The following is a 26389-nucleotide window of genomic DNA, read 5'->3' as shown; positions in this document are numbered from 1 at the left end:
TGGGTTATGGATTCCAGAAGTGAATGTCCAGACAAAGGGTCATTACAAGAAGCTACATTTATTTATTTAATAAAGTAGTTGTGTCCAAACTTTTAATTTGCTATTTTGACTGGTAGTGCATGTTGAATGAGTTAGTTACTCTACCAGCTCCCGAATCAATACGAGTAATGCAACTTCACCAAGAGACGCATGGTGGCAGTATCGCTGTTAGTTTTATGCTTATTGCTAAATTGAGGCAGCTCAGTTCAATGGGTTGGAGAAGATGGGCGTTTATCTGGGATTAAGGTGATTATCACAGCGGGTCTCCAGTCACCTCTCTCCATGCGAGTGGAGCAGTTCATCTCAGTCAGTCTCTCTGCGTCCCCGGGACACACACACACACACACACAGACAGAGACAGAGACAGACAGACAACAGTGCTGGCAAGGGGACACGCGAATCACCTCTTCAGTCTATCTAGAGCGGGATATTTGCCTTCAAGAGTGGATTAAAAGGGACATTTTAATCAAGAACTGAGGCAAGTTGTGTTTTCATTCATTTAAAAGTTGGCTTTTCTTCCCGGGTGAAAGTCTTTTGGGTTGTCGGTTTGATGTGAACTTCCATTCGCTTCGTATTCATTCATTTAGTGCAATAATTCGAAAGAGACGCCGAGTGTAGTTCTTTTCATCTGAAATGGGACCTTGTGAACATTTTTATGTTGTAGTTATTGTTGCACAAAGGATGTGTGGGTCTAAAGTTAATCAAACAGCAGATCGCGTGCGGCTGAGATGTATTAAGGGAAATGCAGTGAACTTTTATTTAGAAAGTTAAGCGGCTAAATGAGCTCAAGAAGTAAAAGTAGCCCTTCGGAAAAAGACAGTGAAGGAAGAAAGGAACATGAGCCTCGATTAATAAAAACGTTTCATGTTGGTTTAAAATTGCCAAGCAACGTGCGCATAACCGGAGACTTGAATGATAAAGAGCGCAACAGTGTTTGCATGGATGGTGAAGATGGCAACACACACACACACACACACACACACACACACACACACACACACACACACACAAACAAGGCGGTGAGCATCTTAATGGTCTTCAAATTAAGTGCCAAAGACAAAGAAGTCAGAAGCCTGCTGAGTTTGAGTTGGATCTAACAAAACCCAGTGTCCTCAAGCCACTTTTTTTCCCCATTGTCCCTCATTTGTTAGAGCGCGCGTTACAGCAAACATTGGATGTATATGTTTGATTTTGAAAATTATTGTTCAATCCCGAAACCTATTAAACTTGGACACGTGACACTCGTTCCTCCTAGTTTGGGGTGAGGACATGAGTGATACTTGATACATCAAATCATTGTTGGGAAAGGTGTCCTGTTACTTTTCTAAGTGATCAGATTTTATTGTTCATTTTTCCTGGTGAATGCTTCAATGGATAGAATATCCCATAGACTTGCATGGAAGTGACTAGAATATCATAGGGAGTTGTGGGTGGGCTGGTCAGTACGCAACCACTCAGAACACTTTAGAAGATGTATGGCAACTTAACTCAGAACATGTAGAAACCACTGCAACAACTTTTAAAAGTAATGCACCCCATTAAAAATATCTAATTGCGTTAGTTACTTTATGGAAAGAAATGCATTACTTTTGCATTCATGTTGTATACTAATTTTGCATGATTATAACAGAGAATATCATTGTGGCAGTGAGCAAAAGGCAGTGCCGTTTTGTCTGAAAATATAACTCTCCTGTTTTCTTTGTTCTCCTCTTGTTAGACATTGGGGCTATGTTTCAAACCTTTGGACTTAACATGCGTAATTGATGTGATTATGTTCGCTTTCATCTAACATGATTTGTACTGGGACAATAAAAGCTTGATTTTATTGGTTTGATTAATAAGTAGCCCAGTACGGTGGAAACTTCCTTATTGGAGCAATTGTTAGTGCTATTTTAAGGATTAATGGGGTAGATGACCAAATGGAAGGAGTCTTTTAGTTTTCTCGTAAAGCACACAAAAAGTAAAAACACATTTGTTAGTGTAAAGCTAAATGGTCTCCTGTCATGTTAGATCCTCATATTGCTGCCTGTGGAATGTACACTCTCAGTGAACCAAGTTTATGGTGGATTTAAACCACTCACAGCCAACAGTCAGTGCCAGAAAACTGCTCATATTGGGTTTGGTGTAATGTATTTAATCAGTGTAACTGGAAACTGTGGACTTTATGTGCTGACTGACTGTAGTCTTCTATGAACCCCTAATGTTGAGTAGTGAATGTTCCTAAGATGCAGCAGATATTTCTCTAAATCAGATTTATCTGTTGTCACAAAACAACGAGTTCAAAAAGTCTGCCTTTCTTTTCTGTAGCAGTAAACTTTGCAGAGATGACATGTACTGTATGTATTGCACTTTCTCTGCACCTTGCTTGTCTCACTTGGATCTTATGTATTAGTCCACCCACAGAACACCTACAAGTACAGCGCTCTTCTCTGGAAAGGTGCTTTGCAAACCGCAATCAAAAGATGTGAGAGCCTGAAGAGAATTGTCTTTTCGAGGGGGTTGAGTCACGTAGGCTTCGTACAGTAGAGTCACGTTCTCTAAAGCAATGCCCCTGTTCATCAAGGTCTTTGTGTTTAGTTTTCCACATAGGGATCATGGCCGTTTGGTTGTTGAGAACTCTTCAGAGATGAGCACAAAGAACTCAAGCACAAGTCCTTGTGCCCACTACAACAGGCCACGATGTAAATAAAATAACAACATTGCACAGTTCCCAAATCAAATTATTATTACGAGTCAGTCTCCCTGCACTCTCAAAATATTAAGTCAAATTCAAATGTTTGTGCTATTTTATGATTTTAATTAAGGACTTTTAGTGTGTAGATTAATAGGGCGTTCGATTTCACCATTCTCAACACTTCGTGTGATGAGTAGTTCAGTCGCTCTTAAAAGAACTTGAGGACAAGCCTCGTAAGTTTTGTCATGTCTTATACACAATTTTCAGTTACTTGTTGTTTTGAATCTTATGTTGTGATTCATCTCGGAACTCGTTGGTTCAGTTTAGAACTCTGTATTGAAAATGTTTTGTAATGTCTTTGAAGAAAATTATATTGTAGGCAAAAAATTTATATATAATAATAATAATAATAATAATGAAGAGTGTCTAAATTCATAGTATTTGTAAAAAAAATAGGTGAAAAGTATCTGGATAACCTACTGTTTCTGCTGAGTGTTTAAACTGCGCATCTTACTCTCCCAGGAGGCCATTAGTGATTGGCAGTGAAGTGATGCAGCTTACGCTGTAGGTCACATGACAATGACGGCATGCTACACAAAACTGGATTGAGGGCATCCTAGGGCAGTGGTTCACAAAACCGTTCTGCACATTTTGCATGTGTGTCTTATCTAACACATTGCCTGCGTCCGAAAGCTTAGGCTGCTGACTTGTTGCCTTGTCATGCAAAGAGTTTGCAGGCAGCATTTGCACACGAAGGCACTTTCGGACATGCTTCTGAGGCAGCGTAACTGTTAAATGAGCTACAACAAAATACAGTGAGCTTTGGTGATAACCAAGCAATTTTTTAATTGCTATAATACTGATTTCTTGCTAAAAGTAACACCTGATATGATATTTTTATTTTTGCCACTTGCCAATACAGCGTACCGACATTTTTATTGCGTTTGTAAATATTTTACATTTATTTTAAATATTGGGGACAGAAACCAAAAGTATGTATAATGTTAGTTGCTTAACTTCATTTATTAGATAGTCAAACCAAAATTTATTCAGACACCCTCAACATTTCTCACATTATCACAGTTTATTCTCTGTGGCTTAGAAGATGGTAATAAAATATGACAAGAACTCAGTTAAACTGTGTCAGTACAAATTTGGCTTTATGTTCGATAATTTTGATTGAAAAGTATGTAATGGAATGGATTACAATCAATCCAAAATTATTCAGACAGCTGTTAGTATTTACAAAACTATCTATACTTAGTTAGGCAACCCTTAGCCTCAATGACAGCCTGTAGTCTTCTGAACATGCTTTCATTCAGGTTCATACAAACCTGAACTTCAGTCCCCCCACGCGCTTTGCTGTAGTAAAGCAAAATAAATTGTGTGTGTATATATATATATATATATATATATATATATATATATATATATATATATATATATATATATATATATATATATATATATATTTTTTTTTTTTAATCTGAAATGTGCTGTGATTTATATTCTAAAGCCACTCATATAATGCAGAAACACTCAAGCAAGCAAAACATGTGTAACACATGCACGTATTTGTACTGGTGCAGAATGAGAGGGACAAGTATTACACTACAGCCTAGCGGATTTCACACAGTAATACTGATACTGAATTTTTATCATTATATTCATTGCATACGTATACTTCGTAGATGTCCTTAGTCTCTAATAACTCCATTCAGCTGTCCTTTGATCTGTTGTCAGTGTTTCTTTGTCTGAATATGGCACTTAACACATGTTGTGTGGTATCGGGGCATTTTATCAAGTGCAGGAGCTCAGTATCGGTCGCGATACGATACCAGTATCGGTATCAGTGCAGCTCTAGCAGTAACGTACATTTAAACACAAACTGACCACCTAACACAACTTTGAGGCGCATGTTTATTTTTAACTCAACCATCACGGAATGGAACGCACAGGACTGTGGGATATCAACGGCAGCAAAGAATACATATATGCTGCCTTCAAAAATTTATCAGATGAAGGTATCTCAAGAGACAGGAAGTCAAGCTGACTGTGGATTCAGATGTACGTTGATGCTTTCTTACCTTGGAAATCATCCTCTGGAGGCATAATTTTTCATCTTTCAGATGGATCACTCTGTTCAGTTCACGGAGCTCTCTCCCTAAAGAGATGATGATCTGCAGGATTGTGTTGAATGAAATGTGTAGCCATCATACCATCTCATTCTATCTCGACATGTCTTTGAAAGCCCTTTATTTTCATAGGCTTATTTTGAAAATGACTTAGCTTTTATGAGGGCTTAGCAGAAATTGAAAATATGTTAGTTGCTGAGGCGAGACCCTTGGAGTTATGAACCAGCAATGAGCCTGCCACACAAATCTTTGTTTTATTACTGTTATTATTATTATTTTTAATGATAAAGATCCAAGAGATGTGATTCAGGGATGTGTTCTATTCTGCAAAGCCTGGCTCTAGTGGGTCAATCCGAGGGTTTACCCTGGACATGGCGCAGACAGGTCACTGAGGGTGCTTGCAAGTACTCCCAAATAGCCACAATGGCTTTGCCCCATCGCTTCATTTGGAACTCGTCTGTAGTTGCCATCACTGCCATGTGTCTGGCTCTTTATTCAGCTGTCTGTACTCGATTAAGTCCTATTTTGTTGTCAACTTGTTCCATTAAATGTGAAGTTTTGTTCTGCATTTGCAGAATTTTCTTAGCTTGAGAAAGAGCATGGGTTGATTTGAAACGGAGCTGAATCGTTCTTACTTAAATATGCGTTCTAAGATATAAATGGAGGGTCTGTTTGATCGGAGTTGAATGTCTGTCTGGTCTGGGTGTTTCAGGAGGAAGGTTGAAAAGAGGGACTTTCTGCTCTGCCTTGTCCGTGGAGTGTAAAATAACACATGGCTCACATCCAGGAATTTTAAATGATATATTATTGGCATTGCACTCAGAAATGTAGGGCAGATGCAGAGTTTTGCGTGTGGGCCAGTTCTGAAAGGAGACAGCCGGTCAGTCCTGAGAAATACTAATGCTGATGCTGCACATGGTGGCTTCTTTTTTAGGGCAGTCGTGCAACTAAAAATACTACACAGCTTAATCTGATGGATTTGTGCTGAGTTGAAGAGCTCTGTGCGGTGAATCTGAAATCTGGATTCAACAATGTTGCCTTTATTTGCTACGTCTGCTCTGATGCACTGTATATGGAAACACTGCATGGACCATCTGTTTAAAGAAGCAATACCTTAGCAATAATGAGAAAAGAAAGTAGTTTGAAGCTGGGTGGGGCAGTATAGCTAAAAATGTTTATCACAATATTTGTCATCTTCTTGGTGATATTCAATACATATCTTAAGTTTTATGTATTTGCTCAAAAGGAAGGAGAACCATAATTGAGACAAATAGCCATTCATTCATTCATTCATTCATTCATTCATTCATTCATTCGTTCGTTCATTTGTCCATTCAAAAAGTGTAATGTAGTTAAAATAATCGAGACGTGTCCTGTTTGTATGCTTACTGTGCCTAGATGAACACAACAAAGAATATTTATTTTCATTCATTGGCATATGACATTTACATAAACACTACATTTTTGTTTAAGCGATAACATTTAAAGCAGTCAGTTTGAATTGAAATTATTCGAACTTTGCTACTGAAACTTAAATCAGACAAGCTACTGTACATCCTGAGACAAAAAAATAAATAATTAAAAGTAGATTAGTAAAAAAAAAAAAGTAATCATAATCACAAATATATGCTCATATCCGCAGAAATATAATTGCAAGTACAATTATATTTAGTAATTTTCTATGGACATTCAGAAGCTGAAAGCTGAGCTTTTAATTTATCTTCATCTCCTTTTTTTTATCCTGAATCTAGTCTGTTTTACAGGTGTTTATTTATGTCATTAAATCAATTATGCATATTCAAAAATATTATAAACCTGGCCAAAAATAATAAAAAAAATCCCCATGATGTGCGGTGCTAGTCTAGATCTGTAGATTGATACTAAGAGTTTAATGTATGGTCCACGTGATCCAGTGTTCTTTTGGAAATTTTAATAGAACACCAATTTCCAAGTTTCCACTTTTGCTGGGACTCACATTCTGGAGTTTTTCTACTGCTAGAAAATGTTATTATCATAAATGTTATGTTCAAAGACAATCAACCCCATCACTGGCAGATGTAATACCACATATTTGATGGTGGCTGTTTATCACCTGGTTTCCTCCTGGCCTGTTATTCTGGTCTTCCTGTTTAAAGTGCACAATATAAATTGTGCTTTTGTGCCATGTGGCAAATGTGAAACATAAAACATCTAAATCTCCCTTAACAACACTTCAGCAAACATCACATGCAGAGAACCATGCTTTTGAATAAATTAAGCCTTTGCCATTCTTAAACCAGTTTCCTAGATAGAAATCTGTCTGTGTGAAACCAAACCTTTACCAGAAAGTCTGGTAATCGTGAATTAGAGAAAACAAAAAGCCGATCAGATGTTTAAAACTGGTTTTCTGTGAGGAGAATGTTTATTGGCTAATAACTTGCTCTTCCAGAGCGGCTGGTATTCAATGAGACTTGTAGGTTTTGCCAGGAGTTGCTGTGCAGTGGGAGAGCAAGCTCTGGAATTATTCTGCCCTCACAGGAACCACTGTTTTCATGTCTTGTCTGACCTTTAGTCTGTGGTCTTCTCCTCTGTCCTGTTTCGCAGGTAACTGATAATATCCCCGGCTGCCAGGTTACAGCTGCTGCCAAGACACAAATTGAACTAGACGCAGAGATAAGTGGGTTTCCCCCACTATTACTCAAAAACAAAGATAAAATAGAAAAAGGCGATTTATAAAGAGCTTAATTGTTCTAAGTAGTTGACTGGGTTAACTGTGATTTTATTAGCAGGCAGAATCATAGAGGTGAATGTATCATAGGCAACAACACAAATTGAATAAATGTGGCTCTTTGATAAAGTATTTAAGTGTTTAATGCATAAAACGCACAGTGCCATAATGTGTTAGCAAGGAATAACCTGTATATCACCTTTTTATCTAACAAGATAACACTTGTATTTATATATCTCATCATAATAATAATACAAAATAATAATACAGTTGTTAAAACGAAGGAATATCGCACAGTTTTTCCACTGTTTTAATTTGAAGAGTTAACCCTATGTACCATATTTGATTTTGCTAGAAAATAAAATAAATTGTTAAATGTGCATTTGATTACATTTTAAAAGATGAATTAAATTGTTAGTGTATCATCGTTTATGTTAATACATTTTTGTTAAGTCATTATTAAAGAAAAATTTAAATGGGGGAAAATAAAATACATTCATAGGGCCTTAAATATTTGATAATATTTCATAAGCACAATTCTTGGTGTAAGTAGTTATGAGTTTAGTGTGTCTCAGACTCATGATGGAAATGTCAGATATTGGCCTCTGAGGCAGGTGTTTTCAGTTGTGTAGGTATTGTAAATGTGTTTAATAAAAAATAATAAATAAATAAAATATCGAGATAACCCTGAACATGAATAAAACACTCCAGTGGTAGGGAGAAAATAAATGTTGGATTTTTTACAAATATAGTTTAATTGAACTATACTTTAATTTTAAACATAAAATTGTTATATGATTATTTTTTTTATTATTTTAATGTTTCAAGTATTAATATTTTTGGACTCCTGCTAGTGGATAATTTTTTTTTTTTTTAATGGGCTCCTTAATTTCTGACATCAGAGCTGAAAGGTCTAAATATAAGCATTTAATTATTATTATTATTATTATTATTATTATTATTGTTATTATATTTTTTTGGTTCCATCCTGAATCCAGTCTGTTTTACAGATGTGATTTATATCTTTTAATCAGTTATGCATATTCAAAAATATTATAAACGTGGCCAAAGAAATAAAAAATCCTCATGCTGTCTTGATCTGTAGATTGATACTAAAGGGGTTTAATGTATGGTCCACGTGATCCAGTGTGCTTTTGGAAACTTTAATAGAACACCAATTTCCAAGTTTCCACTTTTGCTGGGACTCGCATTCTGGAGTTTCTAATGGTAAATTTTTTTTCCGACATAAATGTTATGTTCAAAGACAATCAACCCCATCACTGGCAGATGTAATACCACATATTTGGTGGTGGCTGTTTATCACCGGGTTTCCTTCTGGCCTGTTATTCTGGTCTTCCTGTTTAAAGTCCACAATATAAATTGTGCTTTTGTGCCATGTGGCAAATGTGAAACATAAAACATCTAAATGTCCCTTAACAACACTTCAGCAAACATCACATGCAGAGAACCATGCTTTTGAATAAATTAAGCCTTTGCCATTCTTAAACCAGTTTCCTAGATAGAAATCTGTCTGTGTGAAACCAAACCTTTACCAGAAAGTCTGGTAATCGTGAATTATAGAGAACAAAAAGCCGATCAGATGTTTAAAACTGGTTTTCTGTGAGGAGAATGTTTATTGGCTAATAACTTGCTCTTCCAGAGCAGCTGGTATTCAATGAGAGATATTCAGTGTAGAGTTTGCATAGAAATTGAAAGTTGATGAGTAACCCTGCCCTAAACTGCAGGTAAGATGAAGATTAGGTTTATCAAACTGCACAGCAGCAATCTGAGGTACTCGAGACAAAAACACATCCAGGTAACCTCATCAGTCCACGATCTAACGTTAGCTTTCACCTCTTAATCCTTCATTTACATTCAACTTATTTTTTTTAGTCATGCATACAAATGACACGTGTTTATGCTATCAACAAACCACAATGTGCTATGCTGTCTACTCCCAATTTAAGATTTGTTTCTTTGCCATGTTTGTATTTTGTCTACAAATGGCAATGCTGGGTGCTTTGTTTCTACGCCGGGTGAGCTAGGAGTGAACATGTGGGCTGTTATTGGAGGAGCTTTATGCTGAGCACTACACTTTGCCATTGCCCATTTGTTTAGGGGGTTTAGGGACTCAGTAAAGCCTCAAATGAAGGCCCTAAATGCAACTGGCATCTGGATTAGTGACCAGAGAAGGGAAAATAGGTCTGTTTAGAAGTTAACTGTTCAGTGACAATTCAGTGATGGGTTTGCTTTAAGTAAACATTTAAATAGTTGAGTATGAATGAAATGTTTTATGTATTTTATGTAAATTAATAAACACTCACAAATTAACAAATTAACCCCATTGACCTACAGTAAATGTGCATCTAAGTCAATGCCTACAGAACTTTGTGATTGTGATATGTTATTTGTCTTGCTCTCTCTGTAGGGGGTGTTGTCCAAAATGGAGGTGAAGACATCACTTCTCGACAATATGATAGGGGTGGGCGATATGGTCCTTATTGAGCCCCTATCAGAAGACGCCTTCATTGAGAATCTGAAGAAGCGATTCGATCACAACGAGATCTATGTAAGTAATGCTTCTACTTCTGCTGAGAACATCATGCAACAGTTGCTCTTTCCTTTTCTTGGTAGTCGTCTGATGCTAGGCTTTCACTACTCCAGACAGTCCCATCACATCAAGAGTGTCTAAATTTAGTCTGAGTGTGTTCCCACTAAATGATAAATGGGAGTGTAGAGAGAAGCACTAGTGTAAATCATAGCATTCTCATTGTTCTGTCCCTGTTCCTCATGGCTTTCTCGTTCATTTGGGCTCGGTTTTGAAAGCTGTTGCATCCCAAACCAGCCTATGAAAAAATCTTCAATTCCACTCACACTTTTGGAATGGTTATTACACAGCTATTTACACTTCAAATGGACTGTGCTTGTTCATGCTCCAAGAAAGGTAAAAAATCTTCAATTCCACTCACACTTTTGGAATGGTTATTACACAGCTATTTACACTTCAAATGGACCCAAATTTACAATGGAGTATATTTATGTTCTTTGCACTTTGAGCAAACTGGTTAATTATCTTTATTGTTAGTAAGTTATAGTCACACCAACCATAAATTCTAAGTCTATCGTCGCTCACATGGCTGGCATGGCGTTAAATAATAAATAAATAAATACTCACCAAAAGCAAATACTCTTGCCAAAAGCAGACTTGTCCGTGTGACGGTTCACTGAGCTCCTAAAAGGACAAAATAGCATCAAGTTGTCAATACAACCCTAATATTTCCCAATTGGTCACTTGTTGTATGGAAAAGAACCTCTGCTTTTGTGTTCAACATAACAAAATAAGTTTGGAATGACATGAAAGTGAAGAAATACTGCTGAGGAATACCTTCAGGCTTATATTTTAAAAGCGGTTAATGGAGAATATTCTAGGAACGTCTCCACCCTCAGTATCATCTCTTTAAATGCCAAGAAGCTTACATCACAGTCCATCAAATCTCTTACATTTCACCAACTTTACAATGAATATTACTGATAAACATCTGCTTATCTTATCAATGCTCTGTCGCAAATGGTTCTAAAGGGTTCCGCTTTCAGATACAGCAGGCAATCAGAGCTGTAGAATTATGGAACAAATGTCCTTGTATTTATCGCTATCTTTAAACTTTGCTCCGTGTTATTGGCTGCACGAAAGAACAAATGTTTTATTTGTGTGTATTTGCACATTTAGTAGTAAGGAACCGATGTGATTGTGTAGCTCACTCTTTCATTGATGCTTTTTATTGATCGTCGGTTGCCCATTCATCCAAAATGTAGATTCACCAGCTCTCATTTAGATGCATTTAAGGGCCAGTTGAATTATTTACAAAGGCCTAGTCCTGCTCTAATGCACCCATAGTCATCACATCTCTAGTGCCCCAGATGTCACCATTGTGAACAGTATTTAAGTCCATCGGGGAATGGGAGGATTTGGTTATATTCTTCATTGAATTAACAAATACCAGGTCTCTTCTGTATGTGTGAAATAATCATTAAGCCACTGGATCAAAAAGCTTTTATGATAAATTCAGTGTTTGCAAATTTGCCTAAACTTCAAGTGCTTGACCTATAGCATATGTCCGGCTTGATGTCTGTACTTTTATTGATATTCCAGAGATGCTGTAATAAATTATTCAGTGTGTTTGCTTGAGTCATCCGAAATGGACTACTTAAGAGACCGCTGCCCTCGCTGGCCACTTTTGACCACCCTGTGTTGTTGATGCTTCTTGGGATTCCAAACATTTTTGTTTGTGTTCACTTGTTCGGGTGCTTGCGGGCCCCCAGCCTGTCTGAACAATACCCAGGAATTCCCATCAGGATTGTGCAGACAGAGGCATATTGTGGCTCTACTCCCCTATACTGCTGCCGCCATGTTCCTACAACAGAATGTTGTGCCTCACAGCAGGGGATCATGAACTAGATTTGACAAGGATGAATGCAGTTCAGTGTCCTTTAGGGATGTCACGATACCGGTTCAAGTGAAATTTCACAATTACCATCATTTTCGTGATAGGAACGTGCCATTATTTTCATTGTGTGACTGGCTCGGTAATGCATATACATTCTGCGGGGACAACACTTGGGTACCAGTATTGTATGCTCAGTATTACCTGTACTGTAGACCAGTTGTTCCCAACCCTGGTCCTGGAGAACAACCAGCACTGCACATTTTTGATGTCTCTCTTATCTAGGGCTGTACTAGAATATTTAATTATTAGAATATTCATTTGGTGGGTTGGCATTTGATTAAAAAATTTAGGAATGCTAATTATTTTTTTATTTTTTTTACACCTGGAATCCCCCCGCAAAAATGTCTTAATTCGCGCTTGAATATAGCCACTTTTTTGACTATTGGGCCGAACATTTCCAAGGACTGTCAGTTGTATTTCCTCATGAGCCTGGTATGACATGGCATGATTACAAACTGTTCCTGCCATGCGTGAAATCGACTGGATGAACGGTTCTCGATATAATAAAAATGCAACTTGACAAGACACAGAGATTCCTGCCTTTATTAGAGAGAATAATATCTTCAGCCCCTCCCTCCGAAGCTTCGAATATTCAGTGTTGATTACTGTCAAAGCTTCGAAGCTCAAAAAATAGTATTCGGAACAGCCCTACTCTTATCTGACACACAGATTTGAGGTCTTGGTGTCTTTACTAATGAGCTGATGAGATTAATCAGTTTGAGTTTGAGTTTGTTTAGAGAGACATCTAAAATGTGCAGTGTTGAGTTTCTTCAGGACCAGGATTGAGAAGGGACCACTGCTGTAGACTAGAGCTGGGATAAACGATTATTTTTTAAACGATTAATCTAGTGATTATTTTTTGGATGCATCGATTAATCTAACGATTAATTTTTTCAGACCGATTCGATTTTGAATTATCTCCCCATTAATTGACTACTAACAATTTATACATGTTAATTTACATATCTGAATGAAAAAAAACATGAATTCCTTAACATTGCAATATGTTTATTGCTCTTAAAATTACAAAATAAAAGACTGACTAAGAATGCATTACTTTGCACTTGTATAGAGATAGCATTCAATAAAACCTTGAAGCCTTGAAAACACATAGCTTTACTGAAACAAGCTTACTGAACACATAGGGCCTAGCTTACTGAAAAAAAAATATTTCAGATAAAAATACTTGTTTAGAGCAATTGAATGAATACAGTAACCAATGTAAACTTGAGGGCTTTGAGCTAATACAGAGAGTGCTTTTCCACAAAAAAATTTAAATAAAAATTAACAGTGGGAGCCAGCAGCCTGTCATGGAGAAAAAAAAATCTCTGAATGCTCCACGTGAAACTTTGGTGTTTCACTCTTTTTCTATCGTGTTTAATGATTTTGATTTAATATGCACAAGGGAGAGAGAGAGCAAGAAGCGCTCGTGTTGTTTGAAGACTGTGAGTGCTCGTGCACTTTCTCTCTGTCAGGCGCAGCAGTCATTCTATTCTACATCACTCACCGATCAAATAAGGCTTTGACAGCCGCCAAAAAAAAAGATCAATGCAGAAAAACCCCTGGATCGGTTATATAACGTTGGACAGAATGTTGATCCGGCCATCGCGTATATTCAGCGCACAAAAGGTAAACGTTTTGCAAAAGTTTTTTAGAGAAATAAAAACAGGTCGACGAATCGATGCGCATATTTTGCGTCGACGTCATCGATGACCTCGACGCCTTGTCCCAGCCCTACTGTAGACTGGTGATGTTGTCTCTTCTCATTTCATGTGTTTTCCTGTGTGTTGATCAGTGGTTCACTGCTTCTTTCACTGTCCTCCACAGACATACATTGGCAGTGTGGTGATCTCCATGAACCCTTACAAGTCCCTGCCCATCTACACAGCAGAAAAGGTGGAGGAGTATCGCAACAGGAACTTCTACGAGCTCAGTCCACACATGTGAGTGAAAAAAGCTTACTGTTTATAAAGTCACTGTCTAGTTGATTCCTAGATGTCCTGGTCGGCCATAAACAAAGTTGTGAAAAAAGTTGCAGACATGTATGCACAGGGTTGGAAAGGCATGCAGCTTTTTTTTATCAAAACTTATGTGAAGGTCCCCCAGTGGTGTCATGTTTGCAGAAGTGATTTTGCAGAGAAGGTGTGCATAAACACGGTATGCTCTATCTACTCGACCTCTGAGAGGTGATGTCCAGCCCTCTCTGGGGAGGGGTGGCACACTGTCCTGTCCTGCTCCAGCTAATGACCATCTGTCTCTAGAGGGCTGCCAGCCGCCTGACCAGACCGCCAAATCAAAACATAGCAGACGCACATTTACACTCTGAAAAACACCATGGCCTGATCTTTCTTACTTACTCACTAATGAAAATGACTGTAGCGAAACACTTTTCATTCATTTTACTCATTCTGTACTCTCTCCCCTGGGATAAGGAGAAGTTCAAATAAATAGCTGAGTTTTTTGGGAGCTTCTGGGCCTACTCTGTTCATTTGCTCTGGTATGCAAGCACTCCTTCAGTCTTGGACCCTTCCATGTTCATATGTTTTAGTCTAAGCAGTGTTACAGTGATGTCAGGGTCGACGCTCCTCTGATCTGAAGCCAGGCCCTGAGCTCATTCCAGGGCAGCTGCTTTTCCTGTCATGCTTGAGAAGCAGATCTCTTAGATGGTTCTGGGTTCACTGGCCTCCTGGGCTCGTGCATTTCGGCGTCCTGGTACAATGAGCCATAACCGGTCCTGTTAACAGCACAAACTGTTGAATAGTATTTATGATCATCACCACAGTAAACACAGCAGTCAGGCAGGGGAAGTAGCGAAATGACCAAGAGCATCTGTGCTCAAACTGTTGTCAAGCTTTTGGGTACGTTTTAGTCAAGTCTGTGCTTGTTTTATCATTTTTAGAAATATTGGAAGAACCAGGCTTGTAGCTTAAAGGTATAATAATTGAAGTAAGCTATGCGTTAACATTCTCATCGATCTCAATTACTGTCTCTCAGCTGGTGCAGGACATCCAATGCAATTTGAAATCAGCCATCTTTGCTCATGCGTGCTCAATTTTGCATTTGGATGACCTGGGAAACTGAAGATTACCCTTTGCAGCAATGTTTAGAATGCAATGCAATGTTCCTGTGGTTCAGTGGTATAGCAGTGCGTTAGCTGCACAGAAGGTTGTGTGTGTTCAATTCCCAGGGAACACACATACTGATTAAAAATAAATAAATTCTAGTGTAAAAATGCACTGTAAGTCGCTTTGGATAAAAGTGTCTGCCAAATGCATAAATGTAAAATACAATGCGTACTTGGTTGCTTAATAAACTTTATTCATGTATTTCAATTTTTTAAAATGAATTGATGCACGTTGCATAGTCCAGGGGTGCATAGTCCATTGCGTAGTCCAATCCTGCTCCTGGACTGTAACTGTCCTGCACAGTTTTGCTCTAATCCTAAATAAATATACCAGATGCAACTAATCATAGTCTTCCGGAATACTATACTTGAGGTGACAGCCATTTGTCGTTGTCTAATACCATAGTGTAGCGGTTCTCAATTCCAGTCCTTGCGACCCCCTGCACTGCACATTTTGTATATCTGTCTTTAACACACCTGATTCAGATAATCAGCTTGTTAGAAGTGAGCTCCAAGCATGAACTGTGTTGCGATTGACATGGTCTCTACACAGTGTTCATTGCTCCCTACTCACTGAGCAGGGGAAATCTTTTGAAGTCCACTTCACTTCGGAACATTCATTCACAGATTTGCACTGCGCAATGTCTTTACATTTTACACAGTGTGACATCATATAACTCGGTTAATAAATACAATTTAAATTCACATCTCGCACAATTCAGTGCACTTTAGATGGGACATATTCATTTGCTTCGAACTGGAACCATCGGGGAATATCCTGTGATGTCCACTTCGGAGGGCACTTACGTTTGAATAGAACAAACATTTGAAGTGATAAGAGACATACAAAATGTGCAGAGCAGGGGGTCGCGAGGACTGGAATTGAGAACCGCTAACATAGTGTACATTATCAAATGCACTCATTCAATCCCATAATTCACGTCAGTGGTACGACCGATGTACACTCAACAGCTAACCACTAGAATTCCCAAATGCAGTGAGCACCGCACCAAATTAATTTCCACATGTAGTTAGAAGATGAAGGTGTTTTGCACCACTTCTGGTGGACTTGACGTGAAATCACTCACTGGTTTTCACTCATTCATTGCACTATATTAGTAGAGTTGTGTAGGAAATGGTAAATGAGGGTGAAAGGGCACTTTGATATACAGATTTAGAAACTTACAGGCAAGTTTGTTGATAAGTTGGAGCTAAACTGAATTGGACATTAGCAGGACTAGACACTCTACTTGCGTAGGACTAGACACTCTACTTGCGTAGTTTATGTCTAGGCCTAAGACTAATTCTCATCACTGATGAGAGGCTTGGATTAAGGTCTTTTTTAAATAGGTCCTCCTTAAAGACTGTGAGCTTTTTCTTTTAAGGGAGGTCTTTGTAAAAGACTCCATAATTTGATCTTAGTCTCCAAGTCAGGCCATCTGCTTAGGCTTGTGTGTGTTATATCTTTTGTAAAATGAGACTTTGACAAGGTTTGGAAGTTGTCCTTCCCTAATCATCTTTTCCTATCCATGACGAGGGCATGCAACCCTTATCGATTTTAACAGATGCTCATGAATTTTGGGGTTTATATTGGCAGTTTTGAGTGTACTTGCTCTACAGAGAGACAGCATGTGATATGATTGTTCCTCACAGCAACTGGGTTAATTCAGTTCTTCACCCAAACCTGCAGAAACAAGCCAGTTAGACTAAAAGCTCAAAGTAATGGCTGGCTGTCATAGAGTTCACAGGGGTGAAACGGGGGATGGTCTTTTCCAAGGGCAAGTTCAGATTTGGCAGCTTAAAGGGTCATTCTGTCAACTCCGGCACCAGAGATCTGTTATTCAAATTGAAGTGTGTACTTTCTCTTCTACTACTGTCACCAAACTTGAATGAGACTTGTAAAAATGAGTCCATTCAAAATTCCATTGGTTGGGCCAATGTCATGTCAAGGCAAGTTTATTTATTTATATAGCACATTTCATATACAGTGGTAATTCAAAGTGCTTTACATAAAATAAAGTACAATAATCATAGGAAAAAAAAAAACTTTGAAAAGTATTTAAGAATTGATTAAACATTCATTTAATTTAAATACAGTGCAATTCATAAAATACAGTGCAATCAGTTCGGACATCGCACAGGGCTCATTCAATAAATGCACAGCTAAACAGATGAGTTTTGAGTCTAGATTTAAATGTGACTAGTGTTTTAGCACATCTGATCTCTTCTGGAAGCTGATTCTAACTGCGGGCAGCATAGTAACTAAAGGAGGACTCCCCTTGTTTTGTGTGAACCCTTGGTATTTCTAACTGACTTGATCCTAGTGATCTGAGTGCTCTGTTAGGTTTATATTCAGTGAGCATATCTGAAATATATCTCAGTCCTAGGTCATTTAGTGACTTATATACGAGTAAAAGTACTTTAAAATCAATCCTCAATGTAACTGGAAGCCAATTTTAAGGACCTGAAGACTGGTGTTATATGCTCAGATTTTCTGGTTCTGGTGCATACACCCTGAGAACTTCAACTTTGTTTCAAAATGCATTGACTTCAGTTTTTTCCTTGCACACTAGCACACTAGTGTTCTTGTTAATGCATCTCTTTCTGACCGAGACAGATCTAGATACAGTGGTAGCTTAGCTCAGTATTTCAAAGACAATATAGAAGTTATCAGACCGTGCTACATCCTTAATAAAAATGGATGAAATGTTTAGACCTCTACTGATGATTAAATCTAGAGTATGTCCCTTATTGTGTGTAGGTTTATGCACATGCTGAATCAATCTGAAAGAGTTTTAAACAGTTATTTCTTTTGTAGTTTTGTTTTCTGCATTATCTGTGTGAATATTAAAATCCGCTGCAATAGCAAAACAGTCAAACTCTGAGGAAATCATTGATAACATTTTTGTGACCTCTTCAACAAAGGCTGGAGAGTATTTTGGAGGCCTGTAGATAATGATAAACAGAATGCGTGAAAAACACAATACCTAGATATTCAAAAGACAAGTACTTACCAAATGACACTTGCTTGCATTGATAGACATCTTTAAATAGAGCAGCTACACCCCCACCTCTCCTAACAGTCCTGCAGATGCTCATAAAATTAAAGTTAGGAGGGGCTGCTTCATTGAGGAATGTAGCACTGCAGCGGTCTTCTAGCCATGTTTCATTTAGAAACCCAAAATCCAGATTGTCAAGTCATTGATTAAAAATTATTTATTTTTTAGTGAGTGAATGTTTAAAAATGCACTTTGACTCTTGACTTTGACTTTCTTAGCTTGATGCATATTAGGCCGCAGATTAGATGAGTTAGCCCTTCGGCTTGAGAAGGCCTTAGACTTTCTATCACGTGATAAAACCGAAATAGAGAAAGCTACAAAGTACAAACCTGTTAGGTGGTTCAATTCATTTTCTGCTACAAATGCAGTCTGGTTGGCATTTGTATGGCATTAACATGGGTGATTTAAACAGAGCAGTAATTTAAAATAGTGTTTTTGGTTTCTACTAAAGACATGAAGAGTTTAGAGTGTGCAGGTGTGCCAGAGGCATTAAGATATGGAAGCATATGGGTAGCATTATTCAATTTGGAATGCAATTCCAAAATGGCAATGCATTTCTGTATTTACATTAACATTTTCCAATACATTTGTGTAACATATGGTGCAAAATGAAAATGAAAAATAAATTACATAATCTTCATTTGCCATTTCACACACTAGTTTTAATCTGTAAAATGAATACAAATTTTAACGCTTTATAAGTTGCAAAATTAAAATTAAAATGTATTACAGAAATGATTAGATATGTATAACATGTTCAAGCAAAAACTGGGGCAAAATTATCATTCAAATGCAATTTTTCTTAATTGCATTAACACTCACAGTCAAGACACTTACGATTACATTTTCATTCAATGTCCCACAATGAATGTAGCTAAATTCAATGTGCACATTGAAAATGCATTCCGAGCCGATCACGTCTCCGCCCCCTCGCGCCACGTCAATCACTGCGTGAACAAGGCGGGGCTTGCAGAAGGTCAAGAGACTCAAGATTCGAGAGGATTCAAGTGAGAGAACATGGACAAGACAGTTGGTCCATGTACGTAATGGATATATATCTATGCGTGTATGTTTTGATAATTTCGGGTTATGGCTTCAATATTTAATTCGCAATTGTGGGCGGAGCTGAAACGCCCAACCTTCAACTCGGTCTTTTCATTCTTTCAGACAGAATAAGAGTCAGTACGAGTGAAGTTTTTGTTGTATTTGTGAATACAACATTAATATGTTAATTCACTTTAACTATTTCTGTCGTCCTACCTTGTTTTTTGCCTTGTAAGTATTTATTATTCGTACTTTATTATACGATTAATTTGTCACTCAAATTCGATTCCCTTGGTTCATTCATCACTCAAAATGTTCAGTGTCAGTGTAGCAGTTGTTTTAATCTTAAAGTTTTAGTAATCAAAAACTTTATTTTTTTTTTAGATTTTTATTAGATTTTGTTAAAGTGTTTTACATAAAAGCAACTGAAAAAAAAAAAAATTCTTTCTAATCTAGCATTCTAATAAACATGACATTGAATACTATGAACATTGTTGATTTCCGATGCCTGCTAATATTATGTTTGGTAGAGGGAATAGTTACCTTAAAAATAATCTGCATTAAAACAAATATGTGATTCAACAGAAGGCTAAAATTGTAATGGATAGGATGTTTGGAAATGCTCTGCATTGGATCTTCTCTGACCGCTGGAATGGGAGCATGAACTCTTGAGATTGTTTTAGTTAATGACCCAGAAGGAGTGTGAAACGTCTCATTCTGGCAGCCGCACATGGTTCAAAAGCCCGGTGTCACCTCTCCCTTCCAAACAGACGGAGTTTCACACTGCTCTGCTGTCTGTGGCGTAGTGGCCATCTGTGTGTGGAAAGAGTGCTTCGGGGAGTCAGATTGTGAATGAGCTTGTCTGTGTTCATTGTGCACCATTCTCATCTTTTTTCCTTTTTTTGAGGATTAACTGTCCTTTTAATGGTTTTTATGACATCTCTGTCTGAGGTTCATGCAAGAACGTGATTCCATGTGTTCAACACATTGAGCATTTTAGTATTTCTAAACCGAGCTGTTCATAGTTCAGGCCTAAAAGTGTTCTCAGGAAGACCTACCAGATGGTTTGCAGTGAGGCCAAGAAAAACAGTTTTTAATATATGTGAGATTGCAAATTTGGAGCCAATAAGTATCCTCATACAGGTAACAATTTAAGATTAAAGAGTAAAGAAAGCATGCACCAGCAAGAATCACTAGAAGACATGGGCCTTCAGTAACCTTCAAAAGATATTCACAAATTATTAATCTTGGTTTTTATGCTTTATTTTGGTAATTATTATTTTTGTGTAGTCAAATGCTATATTGGAATAGTTCACCCAATAATTAAAATGTCATTTTCTCCGCCCATTATCATTCCTTACCCGTGTTTTGAAGATCCATCACAAAACTTTTTTAATTCTAGGTTCATAGCATTTATTAGGAAAAAGTAAAATAACACATTTACTCTGTGTATTGAATTTCGCTTTACTGACAAAATGCGCATTAAATATCGCATGCGATTTATCATCCAGCCCAAGTTCTTTTACTGTGTTCCAAGTGCTTTGATTTCAAAAGCACCAAAATATTAGCATAATAATAAATAAATAAATCACACACCGCTATTGCATGACTTCAGACTTGGAATATACAGACTACTACTATGGTTTATAATTATAATAATATTACTATTATGAATATTAACATCATTGGTCTATATAAACTGTCATATGACAGCTACATAATTCATTAAATCAACTTGATAAGAACAAAAGGAATGGCAAAAAGGTCAGTAAATAATGACACAATTATAATTTATCCTTTAATGAGCATCTGTGTCGACAACATCCTGCAGCAGGCATGACGAGTCTTTACTTGAGCTTTAACCACAGAACACACACCGTCTTAATTAAATGGATGAGCTTTGCCAAGCGCTTTAGACAAGCATTGTCTGTCCAGACATCTTCGAAACACTCTCATTGCCCACATGTAATAACTAGATGGCCCTCTTCTTTCCTCTGGGGTTTTCTGTGTGCTGTGGCCCTGCTCGCACCTGCTACCCAACACTGCTCATCCAAAAGAAGCTGCAGTGAGAGTTTGCAGCTGTGTTCCAGGCTATTAGCACTAATTGAGTAGCCATTAGAATGATATTCATGTGCTCTGTTCCAAGTCTACTGTTGTATTTAGTGCATGGGGTAAGATAAAATAGGCTACTTTACCTAATATCTGTGTATTTCTGTGCTGTACCAAGTAATTTAGCTTAGCAGCATGTTAACCACATACTCTATTATAAATAATTTACATATGCGCTTTGCACATTTTGTTTGAATGATACACAGAGTTGTTGCCTAAGTAGTGTATTCCAAATTGCTTATAGATGAGTTGAATCTGCACCTGCAGAACACATTTTAAAATGTTTCAATCCATTCTGCTGAATTCCAGTAATAGTTTTTTTTTTTTTTTTTTTTTTTTTTTAATCTTCACAGAAAACAGGGGAAGGGGTCCACGTAAATTAGGCTGGATAGGGGTGCTTTCACACCTGCCTCATTTAGTTTGGTTGAATCATACCAGAGTTCGTTTCCCCCTTTGGTGCGGTTCGTTTGGGCAGGTGAGAAAGCAGCAATCGCACTCTGGTGCGCACCAAAAGCAGACCAAAAAATCGTACCGAGACCAGCTTGAAGAGGTGGTCTCGGTCCACTTTCAAACGAACTCAGGAACGGTTCGTTTGTGGTGAGAACGTGATCCGACCTCGAACAGACCCAACTGCAAAAAGTACTGATAATTTTTGGACTAAACCAGCTCCCATAGTCTACTGCGTTGTGCATTATGGGATGAGGAAGTGTTTGTTGCCAGTTTGCACTTTAGCATGGCAGCTCGTGGACAAACTTGGAGTAGTGAGGAGGTGCGTAGCCTCATAGAAATTTGGTCAGATGACCATGAGCATGTCAGAGTTAAGACGAATTAATGTACGCCTCCGCTTGAAGTTACGAGCGATTCCCGCTTGCCGTTTGCAGTGCATTAGAACATTGTTTTCCAGCCACATCCGCGCTTCATTATAGAAATGTATTGTTTGCATATTGTGGTGTATACAAACAATGTACTAGATTATGGCCAGGGACAAATCAAGCCCACGCAGACGTCTCTCCATAGTTGTGTTGTCTCCGTGTTGTTTGCTGGCTTTCCCTCTTATGTTGGAATATTCCCACACGTAGATTCTGACCAATCGAAAAGCAGTTTAGGAAACACGTCATGGCCAATGAGTGATGTAGATGTTGTCATGTGACTGCATTTTGGTCCGGTTTAACTGGTACGGACCAAAACAATCAGTGTGGTGTGAAAAGGAACCAAAAAAGCTTAAAAATGCTACAATGTATAATTTGTTTGCCCTTGTTTCGGACCAAATGAACCAAACTAGAGATGTGAAAGCACCCTAGGACAAAGCCATAATGTCGCCCTTTCTTGGACAGTAGCCAACATTCCTCACATTAAACACTGACATTATACATCATATAAGCCAGTTAGTGTCCATGTGTGTCTTTGAAGGTCTTTTCAGTAATCTGCATGACAGAGTTGGTGGCAGGTGCATATCCTGATATCAGTTCTGGAAGAAAGGGGTATTGGGTGGTGTGGAGGTGGTGTTGCAGACGGGGACTTTGGTCAGAGTGCCATGCCCAGATTGAGCTGCTACGTCTCAAGGGGTGGATTTTATTATATTGTGTGTAGTGATGTAATGGGACCTCTCAGCACTCTGCTATTGAGCAGCACCAGGGCATTGTTTGCAGAGAGAATGCACCCTGCTGATAGTGCAGCCCAGCCTGCAAAATAACAGCTCAGAGGGATTTGAGTTTTATTTTTTTTATTTTTTTTGTCTTGAACTAGACAATTAGAAGCCTTACAATGGATTACTAAAGCATGTAGGGTGTTTCCCTGTGTATGACCCCAAGATGATATCGCTGGGGTGGAACCATAAGGTATAAAAGATAAAAGGTACATCTTTGTACTTTATATGCACCTAAATGGTACATATTAATACCTTAAAGGTAAATATTAGTATTAATTCGTGCTTCAAACATACCTATTAGTACATTTGGAAAGGGTACCAGACAGTTTTGTACATTTTTGTGAGAAATGGGCTCCAGCATTCTATATAGGAAAAGCACTTTAGAAAATGCATGAATGTATAGATAGTTCCGTTTTCTTTTTGCCATTATTGTCGAAGAACCATTTAATGTAGTGCACAATTTAAAGAAAAAGAAAAAAATCCCCAAACTGTAATATGTGGCTTTTTGTATTACTGCAGATTTGCAAATCATTTTTTTTCTTGCATTTTCTGTGTTTTGAGTGATCCTTATGAAAGCAACAGTAAACATTCCTCCATGAATAGTTCTCCAAAAAATATCATACCTCCACTCTTTTTGAGTGGAAAACAGAAGCTTGAACATTTAGCCTGAAATCATATGTCTGAATTACAGGGTTGGGTAAATAAATGGTGAAACAATGTTCATTTTTGGATGAACTGTCCCCCATTATAGTGCTTTGAAGTCCATTTTAAAAGACTTTTCTTGATTTAATCATGTTTAGGTTGTACCATGTGGCACCCTTTGGTTAAGGCTGTCTGGCCTTCATTGAGGTTGAAAACAGGGATTTATGCTGGTATTATCCAGGCACTTTAACTCCTACTTCCAGGCCAGAACTGGTGTATATGTAATTTGTGTTGATCATCCCTGTACTGTAACATTAGCCTTTACTTCTGTAGTATAGGGTGTGTCTCTTTTCATGACTGTCTTTGTAGGCAGAGAAAGAGATGTATAGATAACTGGACTGATAATCAGAATAGCAGGTCATCTTCACCCCATCCCTACAAATTGTAGAAGTGTGAATTTGGTGATTTGGGTGTGTGTGGGAGATGGGAGATTGTTTTTTCACTGCCACATCTCTGACACATATGGGGAAGCAGGAGGCATGTTTCATCCAGGGTGCGGGCCAGATGTCTGCTTTTCTCATCATGTCAATGCCTAAACTCTAGACTGGCACAAATTTGCTGATACTGCTGTTTAAAAGGGTCGTATAATGAGGAATCAAGATCTATGAGAGTTGCAAGGTTAGACATTTCACCAAGCCTTATGCTGTTTTGAATATGTGTAGCACCTACATCTCTGCATATCCATCTGAAGTATCCCAATGTTAGATTACAATAGTTTTAAGTAGGCCTAAGTAAAACTTAAAGTACCATATTATGTCTCTTCAGCTGCTGCCCTCCAGATGTAGGGAAATAATAAAATTGTTGCTTTCGGTTACTACAGTTGTTTGCTTACCCAGAGTCCATTTATGATCCAGGATTTTACAGGGGGAAAAAGACATCACTTTCTCCCTACATGTGAAACTATATCCTATTAATGTCGCATTTTATTTCATTCACAAATAGGCCTAATGCCGACATGAAATGTTTATAAACATTATAATAAACACTGCGAACATAGCTATACCATTTTAGTTCCACTCACTCCACAACAAATCCTTTCAATTAACAGTAGCCTATTTAAAAAAAAAAAAAAAAAAAAAAAAAACAAACCACGAATAAAAAAGCTTATAAGAACTTATTGCAACATAAACGACAAGCCAAAATGAATTCATTTAGGCTAAAACGCAACTGAAACCAACGTTGAGTCTCTCATTCAACACAAAATCAAATGTTTCCGTATTCGCAATATGTGTTTGCCAAAATATATGTTATTATAGCCTACTTCACTCGAGTTCCAATATCCACGTAAAACAAAATGTTTTGCATAACATCATGGCGGTACGGTAATAACGCTTAACAGCACAGATTTTTATTACATATTTAAACTGATCAGTGTGTTTTTTTTTTCCCCCCATATGTTTGACTGACTGTATTTTATTATGATAATGAACAGGCTGCATTGTCAAAGTAGCAAAGCTTAACTCTGTGCGCGCATGCGGCGCCAGGGAATTTTTTTTTTCCTTCTAACAGTGGAAGGAACTTCTATTAGTCACTGATTTTCGGAATTGTAAACAGTTTGCCTTTATTTGTATACATTCACAATAAAGCGGCACAAAAATGAACCGAAACTCTGCATTTTTCGTTCATTTTCATAATTTATTATTCAAGTAAAAATGTTTCTTTCATAGGCCTATTTATTCGCTATATAAAGCCTAGCTTTATTATGTTTTTCAGAAGCTCTGCAATTCCATGATGTGATATGATTACCATGTGAATCCACATGTTCTGTTGTTTGTTGCTTTTTGCGCATGTAAAAATAATCCCCGGGAAACAAATATTAGTATTTTTAACTGGTCACTGACACTTATTCTTTCTAATTTATTTCAATTCTAATTGAAAATAATCTTGTCTGTTAACGGTTAATAATCGGTTAACAAGCGTCGGTTATCGGTTAGGAAAAATAACCGAAATGAACATCCCTAGCATAAATTGATGTCTTACAGTCAGCGTTTGCTTTTACCCAAGACATCACAATCCACGATCTAGCAATTGTAAAGGACATAAAAACTTTATTTTTGTATTTATTTCAAATAATTTTCTTTACAATCAATTGAACACCGTTTTATTAGCTGCAAGTGACTCACATTCATGATGTTGCTCAACCCACACATGCTTACAGGTAATATTATATAACAAGTGTCGGCAAATACCTTTTAACATTCACATGGACATTTAAGTGAATGTGTCATTCTGGTTATTGATTATCAGTGGTGGCTTTTAACACAGAGATAGATGAACTCTGGACTTTGCATTGGCAGATATGCTCTTTGGTAGAGAGGGAAGCTTCTTTTCTCATGTAATTATGGCCACCCACCCTCACCCTTTGTCAGTATAACACAAAGCAAACTGCTTCTGTCTCTGCAGCATTCACTGCCTACAATTCAAAACTGAATTAGTCCCCCCCCCCCAAAAGAAAGAAACATTATGGGTCCATTGGGATATAGTGGGGAAATGCTCACTTCCCAAATGGAAAGTCCCTTCTAGTGGATTGCATGAGGGCTTTATTATTTCCACACTGTTTGTTCTGGCTCAGGTTGTGTAATAACTTAATCACCTCTGTCATCAATAGCTATGACTCTGCATGCAAATAAAAATGTTTACACT

At 37.7% G+C, this 26389-nt stretch overlaps 1 protein-coding gene across 5 annotated transcripts in view; it reads left to right on the top strand.

Annotated features, from left to right (window-relative positions):
- Positions 1–277: 277 nt before the first annotated feature.
- Positions 278–26389, top strand: part of LOC113053449 (unconventional myosin-Ib-like) — a 68388-nt gene continuing 42276 nt past the window's right edge. For 2 of the 5 annotated variants that reach the window (XM_026218470.1, XM_026218471.1), the window contains exons 1-3: positions 280–517; positions 9984–10124; positions 13888–14003. In XM_026218470.1, the coding sequence (XP_026074255.1) occupies positions 9999–10124; positions 13888–14003 (242 nt within the window). In that variant the 5' untranslated portion in view covers positions 280–517; positions 9984–9998. Of the gene's footprint in view, positions 518–9983; positions 10125–13887; positions 14004–26389 lie in introns of all 5 variants that reach the window. The other 3 variants (XM_026218468.1, XM_026218469.1, XM_026218472.1) reach the window with 3 other exon arrangements.

Source organism: Carassius auratus, chromosome 34, assembly GCF_003368295.1.
Source record: "Carassius auratus strain Wakin chromosome 34, ASM336829v1, whole genome shotgun sequence".
NCBI classification, from domain to species: Eukaryota; Metazoa; Chordata; class Actinopteri; order Cypriniformes; family Cyprinidae; genus Carassius; species Carassius auratus.
The sequence above is the reverse complement of the archived record's forward strand: the minus strand, read 5'-3'. Positions and strand labels throughout refer to the sequence as shown.